We start from the raw sequence: 14,634 nt of genomic DNA, 5'->3' as shown, positions 1-14,634 counted from the left end.
TTGAGTAGAATTGCATATTTTTTCAGTTAAAAATTTTTTATAATTTTTGGTTTGATTTTTTTCCCTTAATCAATGATTGTTAAGAAATGTGTTGCTTAATTTCAAACATTTGGGGATTTGCTAATTATCTTTGTGTCATTAATTTCTCATTTAATTCCACTGTGGTTAGCACATTCGCTGTGATTCCAATCCATTAATATTTGTGACTCATTATATGGTGTATTTTTATAAAGTGTTCCATGGGCAATGTCAGAAGAAAATAAATATTTTGCAGTTGTTGCTGCAGTGTTTTAGAACCAAATAAGTTACCAAAGTGAGTTCTTCAAATCTTGTAAGCCCTTATGGATTTTCACTATCTAGTTATTGCACTGAATATTGGGAGAGTAGTAATAATGTCTTCTGTGATTGTGCATGTCTGTTTCTCTTTTTTAGGTTTGTCAGTGTTAACTATCTTTGTCTTAAGATTATGTTATTAAGGCTGCACAAATTTAGAATTTTGATATTTTATTGTTGAATATACTTTTAAAATATTCTGATAGTTCCTTTTAGAACTTAAAAAAAAATTTTGAGAGGGAGATAAATAGTCAAATAGACTACTCTCATTGGCTGCTTCATTCCCCAAATGCTCTCAGTGGAGCCAGGAATCCAGTCTAGGTCTCCCACGTGGGTGCCAGGGACCCAACTTTCTTGTGTCATCATTGCTGCCTCCCAGGGTTCAAATTAGCAGGAATCTGGAGTTAGGAGCAGAACTGGGCATTAAAACCAGGTACTCTGATATGGGAAGTGGGTGTCTTCACTGCCATATAAACTACTAGACCTAACACTTGCCCCTGACATTTTGTTCTAGTAGTAGTTCTTTCCATAAAGATTTTTAACCATGTGTTATTAAAGATATATTTTGTGTATTTGAAAAGCAGAGTGATGGAGAGGGAGAGACACAGAGAAAGAGGTCTTAAATCCACTGATTAACTCCCCAAATGACCACAACCACTGTGGCTCCACCAGGCCAAAGCCAGGAGCCAGGAACTCCATCTGGGTTTCCCACATGGATGGCAGGAATCCCAATACTTGGGCCAGCTTCTGCTTTTCTTGGCACTTAACAGGGAGCTGGATCAGAAGTGGAGCAGCAGGGATTCAAACTGGGATGACTACATCACAGGTGATGACTTAACCCGTTCTGACAGAACTTTGACCCCTATTATATATTTTTAAAAACTATTATTTCAGAGGCTGGCGCTGTGGCATAATGGGTAAAGCTGCCACCTGCAGTGCCGGCATCCCATGTGGACACCAGTTTAAGACCTGGCCGCTCCACTTTGGATTCAGCTCTCTGCTATGGCCTGGGAAAGCAGTGGAAGATGGCCCAAGTGCTTGGGCCCCTACACCCACATGGGAGATCAGGAAAAAGCTCCTGGCACCTGGCTTTGTATTGGCCCATCTCCTGCCATTGTAGCCATTTGGAGAGTGAACCAGTGGATGGAAGAACTCTGTCTCTGCCTTTCTGTAATGCTTCCTTTCAAATAAATAAATAAATAAATAAATCTTAAAAAAAAAAAAGCCTATTATTTCAAATACTTAAACATGTATTTTGTTTATTAGAATTCTCCTTAAATCAGTACTTTTACCATTTCCTAATTAGTCTGATAGCTGTTTAACTTCATATACCCTTATCTCTACTTCCTTGTTTTTTTAAAAATTTATTTATTTGAAAGAGTTAGAGAGAGAGATCTTCCATCCACTGATTCACTCCCCAAATGGCCACAATGACCAGAGATAAGCTGATCTGAAACCAGGAGCCAGGAGCTTTTTCTGGGTCTCCCATGTGGGTGCAGGGGCCCAAGGACTTGGACCATTCCTCACTGCTTTCCCAGGCTGATTAGCAGGGAACTGAATTGGAAGTAGAGCAGCTGGGAGTTGAACTGGTACCCATATGGGATGCAGGTGCTTCAGGCCAGGGTTTTAACCTGCTGTGCCACAGCGCTAGCCCCTCTACTTCCAGTTTAAAATATTATCTTTTTTTGCTTATTTTGGGTTTAGTTTATTTTTTTATTTTCCCACTCTTAAGGTGGAAGATTTGGTTATTGATTTGAGGTATATCTTTTTTTTTTCCTATATAGGCTTTTACAGCTATGAATTTCTTTAGCTGTTTCCCATAACTTTTGGTATGTTGTATTTTATTTTTATTCAGTTAAAATGTTTTCTGTTTTCCTTTGAAATGAATGCATTTTTGCAGTTAATTGGATAGAGTTGTTGGAGGACTATCTAGGTCTTAACTGTTCTTGCTGATTATCTGGCTAGTTCTGTCCATTATTGTAAGGTATTAAAGTCTGCACTATTATTGTTGAATTGACTATTTTGTTGCTCTGTTTTATCTTTAGTAACTTCTTTTTCATAAAATCTTATTTTTTAAAATATTTATTTACTTGAAAGAGTTAGAAAGGGGAGAGGGGAAGGGGGAGATGAAGGGGGAGGGGGAAGAAGGGAGAGGGGAGAGGGGAGAGAGATCCTCTGGTTCACTCTCTGGGCTGGACTGAAGCCAGGAGTGTCTTTTGAATCTCCCACTCTGGTGCAGGGGCCCAAGAACCTAGGCTATCCTCTGCTGCTTTCCCAAGTGATTAGCATGGAACTGGATCTGAAGTGGAGCAGCTGGAACTGGAACCAGTGTCCATATGGGATGCCGATGCTTACCTGCTATGCCACAGTGCCAGCCCCCATAAAATCCATCTAATTTGATATTAATATAAATCACATTAGCTTTTTCTAGTTTTTGCATAATATCTTTTTGTATTTTTTAAATTGCCAACCAATTTTTATTTGTGAATCCAAAGTGCTACTTTTGATGAGAGCATGTTATTACATCTCAATCTAGTCTGAAAATCTTTGGCATTTTTTTGGAGTGTTTAATCCATTCATACTTAATGTTTTTATTCATATGCTTGGATTTCCATCTGTCATTTTGGTGTTTTCTGTTTCATGTCTTTTTTTTTTTTTTTAAAGATTTATTTATTTATTTGAAAGTCAAAGTTACACAGTTACATAGAGAAGGAGAGGCAGAAAGAGAGAGAAAGGTCTTCCATCTGATGGTTCACTCCCCAGTTGGCCGTAACGGCCGGAGCTGTGCCGATCCAAAGCCAGGAGCCAGAAGCTTCTTCTGGGCCTCCCACGCGGGTGCAGCAGCCCAAAGACTTGATCCCTCTTCTACTGCTTTCCCAGGCCATAGCAGGGAGCTGGATCAGAAGTGGAGCAGCCGGATCTTGAACCAGCACCCATATGGGATGCCGGCACTGCAGGCCAGGGCGTTAACCCACTGTGCCACAGCACCAACCACTCATGTCTTTTTTTTATTCCTCTGATATTCCTTTACTACCTTCTTGTGTGTTAAGTAGATATTTTCTTGTGTTCTATTTTAATTTTTTTGTTTTTTAATTATTTTGAGCTATTAGTTGTGGCTGAAAGGATTACAATATACATCTGCTTTGCCACAAAGTACTTGAGCTGTGCAGATCCGAAGCTAGGAGCCAGGAGTTTCTTCTGGGTCTCCCATGCAGGTGCAGGAGCCCAAGGACTTGGGCCATCTTTTACTGCTTTCCCAGGCCATAACAGAGAGCTGGATCGGAATTGGAGCATTGGGGATGTGAACTGGCTCCCATATGGGATACTGGCACTGCAGGTGGTGTGGCTTTATCTGCTACGTCACAGCGCCGGCCCCACAAAGTACTTGAGATTAAAGCTAACTTTATTTCATTAAAATACAGAAAATTTCCCCACTGTAGCTCTATTTCTTCTACTTTGTATTGTAATTGTCAGACACTTCTGTCTTTATATTATAAGCTCAACAATGCAATTTTCATGTTACTGTTTTATGAAGTTGCCTTTTTTTTTTTTTTTTTTTTTGACAGGCAGAGTGGATAGTGAGAGAGAGACAGAAAGAAAGGTCTTTCTTTTTGCCGTTGGTTCACCCTCCAGTGGCCACTGCGGCCAGCGCATCTCGCTGATCCGAAGCCAGGAGCCAGGTACTTCTCCTGGTCTCCCTTGTGGGTGCAGGGCCCAAGCACTTGGGCCATCCTCCACTGCCTTCCCGGGCCATAGCAGAGAGCTGGCCTGGAAGAGGGGCAACAGGGATAGAATCCGGCGCCCCAACTGGGACTAGAACCCGGTGTGCTGGCGCCGCAAGGCGGAGGATTAGCCTGTTAAGCCATGGCGCCATGAAGTTGCCTTTTAAATCAGGAGGAGGAAAAAGCACTTATATTGTCGTTTAATAGTTACCCACATAATTAACTTTATCAATACTCTGCTTTGTGTGGATTTGCTTTACTATCTGGTGTTACTTTTCAATCTGAAGATCTCCTTTAATATTCTAGTAATCAATTGTTTCATTCTTTATTTGCTCTCATTATTGAAGGATAGTTTTGTCTAAATAAAATTCTTGGTTGAAGATATTTTTCTTTCATAATTTGAGTATATTATTCCACAGCTTTCTTGCCTTTTTTGTTTGTAATGAGAAGTTAGTTGTTCATCTACTTAAGGTTTCCTTGTATTTGGTGAGTTGTTTTTCTGCTTTAAAGAGTTTGTTTTTGTTTCTGGCTTTCACCATTTTGGCTTGATGTATTTGGGTCTGACTTTGCTGATTTTCTGTTTTGCCAAGTTAAATCTGCTGGTGAGTCCTTCTAGGGAATTTTTCATTTGTTGTAATTTTTTAACTCCAAAATTTTAATTGATTATTTTCTTAGTTTTTTTTTTTATTGATACTTCCTATTTGCTGAATGATGATTGTCATATATTCATTTGTTTATTTAAATATCATTTCTTTGAACACACTTATAATAGTTGTTTTGAAGTCTTTGTATACTAAGTCCTCCGGATATAATTTCTGTTGACTACTTTTTTCTATGTTTTAGTTTTTTTGTTGTTGTTGTTGAAAATAGGATGCAAGATAATATGTTATTGTAACTGTAGATTCTGAGTTCCTCAACCTTAGAGGATGGTTGTTTTTTTGTTGCTAGTTTATTCGTTTAGTTACTTGCCTGGACTAATTTTGTGGTATACGTTGTGTATGCCCTCTTGATTTCTTTCTCAATTTTGTTTTTTAAAAATTTTTCATTATAAATATATTTTAAAGATTTATTTTACTTATTTGAAAGAGTTACAGAGGGGCCGGCACTGTGGCGTAGCGGTAAAGCCACCACCTGCAGTAGTGGCATCCCATATGGATGCCAGTTCGTGTCCCAGCTGCTCCACTTCCAGTACAGCTCTCTGTTATGGCCTGGGAAAGCAGTAGAGGATGGCCCAAGTCCTTGGGCCCCTGCATCTGCATGGGAAGACCCAGAGGAAGCTCCTGGCTCCTGGCTTCAGGTCGGCTCAACTCCGGCCATTTCAGCCAATTGGGGAGTGAACCAGCAGATGGAAGACCCCTCTCTTTCTCTCTCTGCCTCTTCTCTCTCTGGGTAACTCTGATTTTCAAATAAATAAATAAATAAATAAATCTTTAAAAAAAAAAAAGTTACTGAGAGAGGTAGACACACAGAAAGAGGTCTTCCATCTGCTGCTTCCCTCCCCAAATGGCCCCAATGGCCGGAGCTGAGCCAGTCTGAGCTAGGAGCTTCTTCTGGGTCTCCCAAGTGGGTGCAGAGGCCCAAGGACTTCGGTCACTTTTCACTGCTTTCCCAGGTGCATTAGCAGGGAGCTGGATCCGAAGTGGAGCTCAAACAGGCACCCAAATAGGATGGCAGTGTCACAGGCTGCAGTTTTACCTGCTGCGCCATGGGGCAGACCCCCTCCCCCTCACTTTTTTTTTTAAATAAACATTTTATCATTTTATTTTTTTCACAAAGCTAGTATAATAAAGTTGTTTCTTTTTTTTTTTTTAATTTGTTTATTTGAAAGGCAGAGTTCCAGAGAGGAGGAGGGAGAGGCAGAGAGAGAAAGAGAGATCTTCTATCACTGGTTTACTCCCCAAATGGCTGCAATAGCCAGAGCTGGGACAGTTGAATCCAGGAGCTCCATCTGGGTCTCCCACGTGGGTGCAGGGGCTCAAGCACTTGGGCCTTCTTTCGCTGCTTTTCTATGTGTATTATAGCAGGAAGCTGGATCGGAAGTGGAGCAGCTACGACTTGAAGCAACATTCACTTAGGAGCACTGTCAGTGTCACAGGTGGCATCTTAACCTGCTATACAACAATACTGGCCCTATGTTAGAATATTTTTGTAATAGCTTGCCTAAAATTGGATTTTTGAGAGCTGTTCAACCATCTTAAATTCTTTGCTACTAATACTTTTTGTGTGGTCATAGTTGTTTTGTTTTTAGGGATGCATTTTACAAAATGTAACTCTGAAATTATATATTTTTTATATTTGAGAGATGGGGGTGAGATAGCACATGAATGCACAGTGTCCCAGAGTTCTTATCTGCTGGTTCATACCTCAGCTGCTTGCAGTGGCTCTGGGCTGGGGTTGGGGAAGGCTGGAGTCAAGGTCTGGGAACTCAATCTAGGTCTTCTGTGAGGATGGTAAGAGTTAAGAACAGAGTTACTTGAGCATGCTCCCTTTTAGGATCTGCATTAGCAGGAAGCTGGAGTCAGGAACTTAGGCTAGGTATCAAATCCAGGCACTCTGATACGGGCTGCAGGTATCTTAACTGATGTCTTACCTCCTTGGCCAAATTCCCTCCTGAAGAATGTATTTTTAAGTGGTAGAATTGTATGTCAAGAAGGGAAAAGAATAAACAAAAAAAAAATTGTTTATGATCACTTCAAGGAAGACACATTTGTTAAAACAATCAGCATTCACGGTTCATCTTTTGCAAGATATATATATATTCTTGTCACAACAACTCTGAGGAAGCTATCTTCTAACAGATGAGTAACTAGTGTTGAACTTCAGTGGGATTTTCAGCATGAGCCATAGGTCTCAAAATCCCATGTTCTTTTGAAGAAATTATTTTATTTGAAAGACACTCGGATGGATGAATAGACAGAGACCTCATATCTGCTTTTTCACTGGACTAGGGCTGGGAAATCAATCCTGTATTCCATGTGGATGGCAAGGATGTAACTAATTTGAGCCTTTGCCTGCTGCCTCCTAGGGTCCACATTTGCAGGAAGCTGTACTTCGGAGTGGAGCAGAGACTTGTTACTCGGGCATTTCCTGTATGGGTTGTGGGTGGGTGTTCCAAGCAGCATTAGTGTCTTAACCTCAAACCCTTGCCCCCCAATTCCATACTCTAGTGTGGGAAGCTGCCTTTTTTGTTAATGTTTGGTTAGCATTCTGCTAACACTGATTTCTTGAGTTTGATTCAGGTCTTTTAACTTCTCCCTGGGAAAATCTGATTTGTGACCATAGACTTCAAAACCATGGGTAGCCATCTTGAAAACATAGCATTGTTTCAAGGGTCAGAGGGTGATAGAAGTGTAGATGTCATTTGCTTATTGTTCAAGTAGATCCTTTGCAGGTGGGAACATTGAATGCTCATAATGCAAGTGAAGAGGCTGTGTACTAGTGGTTAAGGGCAGGGCTCTGGCATAGTATTTCTCAGTTTTGAATCCTAGCGCTCCCAGATGATACAATGTGGCAAGTTACTTGACCTTTCTTGCCTCGGATTCTTCATTGTAAAATAAGAAAAGTATATATTTTTATGAGGATTTAATAATTGTATGCAGGTAAGGTGCTTAGAATAGTACCTGGGATGTAGTCAGTGCTTAGTAGGTAATGTTTTGATTGTAGACACTGATCATTCCTGTGCCAGCTGAATAATGCATGAAGAAATTGCTGAATCTTTAAAAATTAATGTAATAATAAAAATATTTAAAAATTGTGACATTCCATTAAAGAATAGTAACAGTAAGTATTTAGTATTTTGACTTTAAGAAACTGGAAACATAAATTAGGCTCACATGTTTGTAATTAAAACGACATTTAGCATCTTTATAATGATTTCTCTGTGAGGAAGACAGTGTTCTAAGCACTTCAGATAAATAAGTTCATTTAATCTTCAATATATTTTCCAGATAATGAAACTGAGATACAGATAATGAAACTGAGGCACGGTGTCATTGGCTTAATAAATGGCAAATGGGATTTAAATTCATGTCTGAGGGCTCCAGAGCTATTGGTCATAACCACCTTGCAGTACTGCCTGTAGTTAGCTATTGCATTCCTGATATGTTGCTAAACTAAGTAGTTAGGCAAAAAAACGAATGAATAAACTATCTATTATAACTTTCACAAATAACTAAAGATATGATGGAAATAGAATTTTTTCTTTGGTTTATAAGAAAAATTTTATATGGAAGTAAAACAAGTATAAAGTGGTTGTGTTGAAATTTGTGTTTTCATTTCTAAATTCTTTAATAATGGAAGCAGAAAACATGTAAAATTTGTGACTAAAGTATACAGGTACAATATATATAAAAAATTTTTTATTTGAAGGAGAGGCAGAGATTTCCACCTACTGGTTTACTCCTCAAATGCTGGCAAAAGCCAATAGCCAGGAACTCAATCCAGGTCTGTCGCATAGAGGGCAAGGACCCAAAAACTTGAACCATCACTTGTTTTCCAAGGTGTATATTACCAGGATGTTGGAAATGAGAGCCCATCCACTACCGGAATCATGGTACTCTAACCTGGAATGTGAGCGTCTTAATTGCTAGTCCAAATGCCTACCCCCAGTTATGTAAATCTTTAATTAGGTGAAGAATTATTTAGGTTGATCAGCTTTAATTTGTCAGGTAATTATCCTATTAAGCCTCCTTCTGAACTTGCCTCACAATTGTATCCTGCTAATTTGACTCACATTTTGATAATGTGATAGTCTTTTTAGAAGATCTCTCTCTCTGTCCCTCTTTCATTAAATAAGAAAATAAGTCTTAAAACAGTGAAAAATCTTAAGCACACACTAACTTTATCTAATGTTTTATGTTTTAAGGAACTGAAATTACCATTCACATTTTTAAGTGGACATATTCATGAATTGAGGATTCATGTACCATGGACAAAACTGGGTTCAGAACCAGTGGTAATTACCATCAATACAATGGAATGCATTTTGAAACTTAAGGATGGAATGCAGGTAAGAAATTATTGAACCCAGTTATTTCTGTTAACTAATCTTAATGGTTATCAGTATTTGATGTTTCTTTAAATTTTGGAATATGTCAGCCATGACATAAACAAAACTTAGCTTATACACTTACTGTATTTTTCTTTTTAAAGGTTAATTTGTTTGAAAGTCATAGTTACAGAGAGGGAGAGAAAGAGGAATTTTCCATCCACTTTCTCACTCCAGATGGCCACAGGGGCCAGGGCTAAACCAGGAGCCAGCAGCTTCATATGGGTCTCTCATATCGGTAGTAGGAGCCCAAACACTTGAGTCATCTTCTGCTTTTCTGAGGCCAATTAGCAGGGAGCTGGATCAGAAGTGGAGCAGCAGGGACAAGAACCAGTGCCCATACTAGATGCTGGTGTTGGAGTCGGTCATTTAACTTCCTATGCCACAATGCCAGCCCCATGCTGTTTTTTACATGCCCATTTTGTAGTAACATAACCATTTTCAAAAAGGTGTTCTTAGATTTATATAAAACACCTAAAGGGGCCGGCGCCATGGCTTAACAGGCTAATCCTCCGCCTTGCGGCGCCGGAACACCGGGTTCTAGTCCCGGTTGGGGCACCGGATTCTATCCCGGTTGCCCCTCTTCCAGGCCAGCTCTCTGCTATGGCCCGGGAAGGCAGTGGAAGATGGCCCAAGTCCTTGGGCCCTGCACCCGCATGGGAGACCAGGAGAAGTACCTGGCTCCTGCCTTCGGATCAGCGAGATGCGCTGGCCGTAGCGGCCACTGGAGGGTGAACCAACGGCAAAAAGGAAGACCTTTCTCTCTGTCTCTCTCACACTATCCACTCTGCCTGTAAAAAAAAAAAAAAAAAAGATTTATATAAAACACCTAAAGGATCTTTTCATATTAATTATACTTAATTGGTTATAGCCTTACTGGGGATCAATTAGATTGCTTATTAATTATAGAAGCGGGGACAGATTGAGTCCAATTTTTGAGAGTTTTGAATTTTTGCAAAGTAATTTATTTATATGACACATCTACGTAAGAAAAAATTTTAGGGAAAATGAACATGTATTTACCTTTATTTCAAATTTCATTGGCGCTGTTGAAGTTTCACTATCAGAAAGTGATATTATCCAAAAAATTTTTATCTATTTCTTTTCTGGTCCATTTTACATTTCTTGTTAGTGGTTTCGGCAGATGTGTAATATAGGTTCTAAGGAGCTTGTACCAAAATTTTTCTAATCTAGAAAGCAAGTAGGTCAGGACAGCAGCATTTTGTGAAGACATTTTTATTTTCAAGTTGCAGAAAAGTAACACATCTTTCATTCATTTTTATTACTTTAGCACACATTAAAATTTAACTGAGTTTTAAGGAAAGTGTCTAGAATTAAGTAAATTGATAAATATTGTTAAAGTGAATTTTCATAAGAACCTTAAAGCAGTGTTAGTAAATATAATTTACTAAATATAACTTCAGTTGCTATGAAATTAAGGTTATTTATGAACTGCTAAAATTATTTCCTATTTTAAGTACCATCTTTTTCCTGTTTATGAAATCTTTGTTGGGAAACTTGTACAAATATTATTCAATTTAACATAACTAATGTAGTTCCTGGAAGTAAATAGACCAATGTTATATTTCCTTGGAAATTTATTTTGTGAACTTTGAATATTTGAGAGATTTTGAAATCTATAGATAATTATATTACAAAATTTTATTTTACATTTGTATTTGGTAATACTTAAGTGGTTCTTAATCATTTGTTACTGGATTTTTTTTTTAAGAGTCTGGATTTGGTTATACCACCCATGTAGTGTTCCATATTAAAAGAAAAGAAAATCCAGACACTAAGTATTTTTTCAGTGGAAATGTGAAAGTTTCAAGGCCAGATGTCTCATAAGAAACACATTTTAAAAGAGGCAAATTACAACTAATTATAGAGGCTGCAGAGAAAGATTTGTAACACATGACTTTAGTGCAACCTAGAACTAATATTTGATATTGGGCCATGCAGATGGCTACTGCAGGAATGATCAGATTTCCTACTTATATGGCATTTGAGACTTAAATTTTGTGGTGTGTACAGCAAAAGGTCAAGTGTCATGAATGTAAACCACTCTCCAAACAAGTATTTTTTTTACAGATGTTTAAAATTTTGGTGTAGAAAGGTGTTTTGAAAATTGCAGTTGACATTTGGACAAATTATTTAGCAGTTTATACCCCTGGAGAGAAATACTTGTACTCATAGTAGTGATTGGAATGAAATTTTGAGTAAAACATTATGTATGAAACATTTAAAATAGTTTATTTTCTAATTTTAAGCTTTGATTAGTATGTAATTGTTCAATTATACATGTATTAGTAAAACTGAGTAACTCCAAATTTAAATTATTTCAAGTTATTACATTATAGAATCACAGTGCAACAAAGACTTATTTTCTAAATGAAACTGGGATGGATGATAGAGAAAGTGCCTTTTAAAGTTATATGTAGCTGAAGATATGAATATAAAAAAACTTACTCCTTGTATATGGGAATATATTAGAAATAATGAGAAGATAGAAATATGAGGCTTAGGGGATGGAGCTGTGGCGTAACTGGTAAAGCCACCACCTGCAGCACTGGCATCTCATATGGACACCGGTTCAATTGCTAGATGCTTCACTTCTGATCCAGCTCCCTGCTAATGTGCTGGGGAAAACAGCAGAAGTACTAAGGCCACTGCACCCATGTGGGGGACCCGGAAGAAGCTTCTGGCTCCTGGCTTCAAATTGGCCCAGCTCGAGTCCTTGAGGCCATTTGGGGAATGATCTAGTGGATGGAAGTTCTCTCTGTCTCTGCCCCTCTTTCTCTCTGTAACTCTGCCTTTCAAATAAAATAAATATATCTTTAAAAAAAAAAAAGGACATATGAGGTTTAGTTCAGATAAGATCATTCCAGAAGTACAGAATTATTAAGTGCCTTGATAGGGAGTCATATCTAGTTTGTAAGGCTTGATTTAATTCTGTTAGTATTGTTGATTGTTTTATGAACTGGAAAGCATTGCTAAGACATTTATATTAGTAAAAACCACTCAGAAAAAGATGTTTGATCGTGACTTTGTCATCACTTTTGATGACACTTTGATGGTTTTTTCATCAGTTTTAATTATAAGGATTTTTAGAGTTGGAGTGGTGGTGAAAAAGTTGTGGTGTTTGGAATAAAGGCCACCTTGATGTCCACTATGAATTATTATTTTTTTAATTTCTCAAAAGCTTCATTGTTTTTTATTTTGCCTTCTGACTCTGTGCTTCTACTTTCAACATTTTCACAATGATTTTTTGCTCTGTGATAAGGAAAGTGTGCTTTATTCCATCACAGATAGATTTAGCACACGTGGAACCACCATAGGTCCTGCTGACATGTTTCTTTGTTATAGGCAATCTCATCAGCACTTTAGTTCTCACAGCATGAATCCCTGGAAGTCTGCCCAAGCACATGCCTCATACAGAGTTTTGGTGCCTTCCCAACATTCTTAGTATGATGGTAAACAATTCTGTTACCAGGAGTTTGGACAGTCTAGTTTTGTTGGAGGCTGTATTGTAGGTATTGTTTGACATACTACAATATATCAAATGCTGGACCACTCTGACCATCTCCAAACACTGTCCTGGAAGAGATACTCTGAATTATTTTTGGAGTTGAAACTTTACTCATAAAATATTTATTAACTGTTTGCTCAGAGTGTAATATGTGTCAATCATGTCCCTACCTTTAGATCATGTGGACTTAATAGTTGGGAACTGTTTTTCTCTTTTGTGGACTTTAGATACACAGATTGATTCATGAATACATTATGCTATGGTAATCTAATCTAAAGAGCTACAGCATTACTGGCAACTTAGATTTGACTATGTACTTTTCTTTTTTGTCATCTTGCCTGTACAGCTTCTGTGGATTTTATCTGCAAAATAGGGCAGAATGCTATGCAGTTGTTTATTCTGTGATTGATATGATTTCTTTGTGCATTGTATTAGATCTTGTGAAAAATATTTCTACCTACAGAGAACTGTAAACTTTTAAGATTTATTTATTTCAGAGGCAGAGTTATAGACAGAGTGATAGAGAGAGGTCTTCTATCTCCTGGTTCACTCCCCAGATGGCTGCAATGGCCAGAGCTGGGCTGATCCAAAGCTAGGAACCAGGAGCTTCTTCTGGGTCTCCCACATGAGTGCAGGAGTCCAAGCACTTGGGCCGTCTTCTACTGCTTTCCCAGGCTGTTAGCAGGGACCTGGGTTGGAAGTGGAGCAGCTGAGTCCTGAACTGGCGCCCATATGGGATGCCGGCACTATAGGCAGAGACTTAACCTACTACGCCACAGCGCTGGCCCCCTGAATTTTTTTTTTAAAGTGTGTATATATTCTGGTTTTGATGTTTCTTGGGAAGTAAATGTTTTAAGATATTTTAACTGAATAAATGCAATTGTTTGTAAGACTGTTTATGGAAATACTATGTGTTCATGAAAAATTTTTATAAAAAGCTTTGAACCAAAACTTCAATTTTATAAAATACCACTAAAAACTTGAGTTAAAGAACTAAGATTTTTGTTAATGTATATACTTTTAAACCCTAGTTAATGCCTAAAGTTAAAGGACAATTTTGCCTGCATTCTTTCCTTGCATCTTAGTTGCTATGAAAATCCTTCGCTGCCTTCTCTAAAAAAGAATAGAGAAGCTTGAATAGTGAAGCTGTGTTACAGCCCTACTTTGCTAGAAGTATTGGTGGGGCAATTTACAATGTTTTCATGGCTTAAAAAAAAAGGACATTTAAGCTTCTTAAAGAAGGTTGGGTTCATTTGATTTATTATCAGAAGGGGCTCAGATATGCTGATGTAGGCTGTGGAATTTATTTTACTTTTATTGGTTCTTTCCTTTCCACTGCTGTTGGTTAATAATGAATGTGATGATAACGTAGTCCGTATTCAGTGTATAGCTTCCTTTTCTCAAAACTAGGAAATAAATGTTTCCTATAAATTATGGCTAATGTGTTTGCTTCCGCTGGGAAAACCCCTATATGTTGCGAAGGAGATGAGTAGTCTGGCACATACACCTGTGAAAGAACTCAGACTACATAATTGTTAATAAACTTTATAACTTTAGTTTCATATGTTTACGATCTGGTTGAATGAATGTCTTAGTTGAAGTGTGTGGCTAAGTAATTCCAAGGCAATGACCATATCTGTTACCTATAAACTTCAGACCTTGAGTGTGAGTTCTTGTTTCTGGTGTTGTAATTGGTATGATAAAATAAGGTTGGTAAGTAGGGCTTCTGACCTTTTGTGCAAAGAAGATGGAGGATTCTGCAAAGGTGGAACCAAAAGTAGCTATAAAATTTTAGAGTCTGCCCTAGTATTGGATTCAGACAGAAGAGTGAAGTTGTTCAAATCAAAACCAAGTAATGGGAGGGTGTTTGGTAGAGCAGTTAAGACACTCATTGGGGTGCTCAGATCCCATATCCGAGTTCCTGGATTTGAGACTTGGTTCTGCACCTGCTTCCTGGTAATGCACACTCTGGGAGGAAATAAGTGATGGCTCAAGTAGTAGAG

At 38.2% G+C, this 14,634-nt stretch overlaps 1 protein-coding gene across 1 annotated transcript in view; it reads left to right on the top strand.

Moving 5' to 3' along the window:
- VPS13B (vacuolar protein sorting 13 homolog B) overlaps positions 1–14,634 on the top strand; it is a 785,675-nt gene that overhangs the window by 10,468 nt on the left and 760,573 nt on the right. Inside the window, 1 exon segment of the mRNA XM_062188180.1 lies at positions 8,920–9,063. Coding sequence (XP_062044164.1) covers positions 8,920–9,063 — 144 coding nt within the window.

The sequence above is a fragment of the Lepus europaeus genome, chromosome 4 (assembly GCF_033115175.1).
Source record: "Lepus europaeus isolate LE1 chromosome 4, mLepTim1.pri, whole genome shotgun sequence".
NCBI lineage: Eukaryota > Metazoa > Chordata > Mammalia > Lagomorpha > Leporidae > Lepus > Lepus europaeus.
The sequence above is the reverse complement of the archived record's forward strand: the minus strand, read 5'-3'. Positions and strand labels throughout refer to the sequence as shown.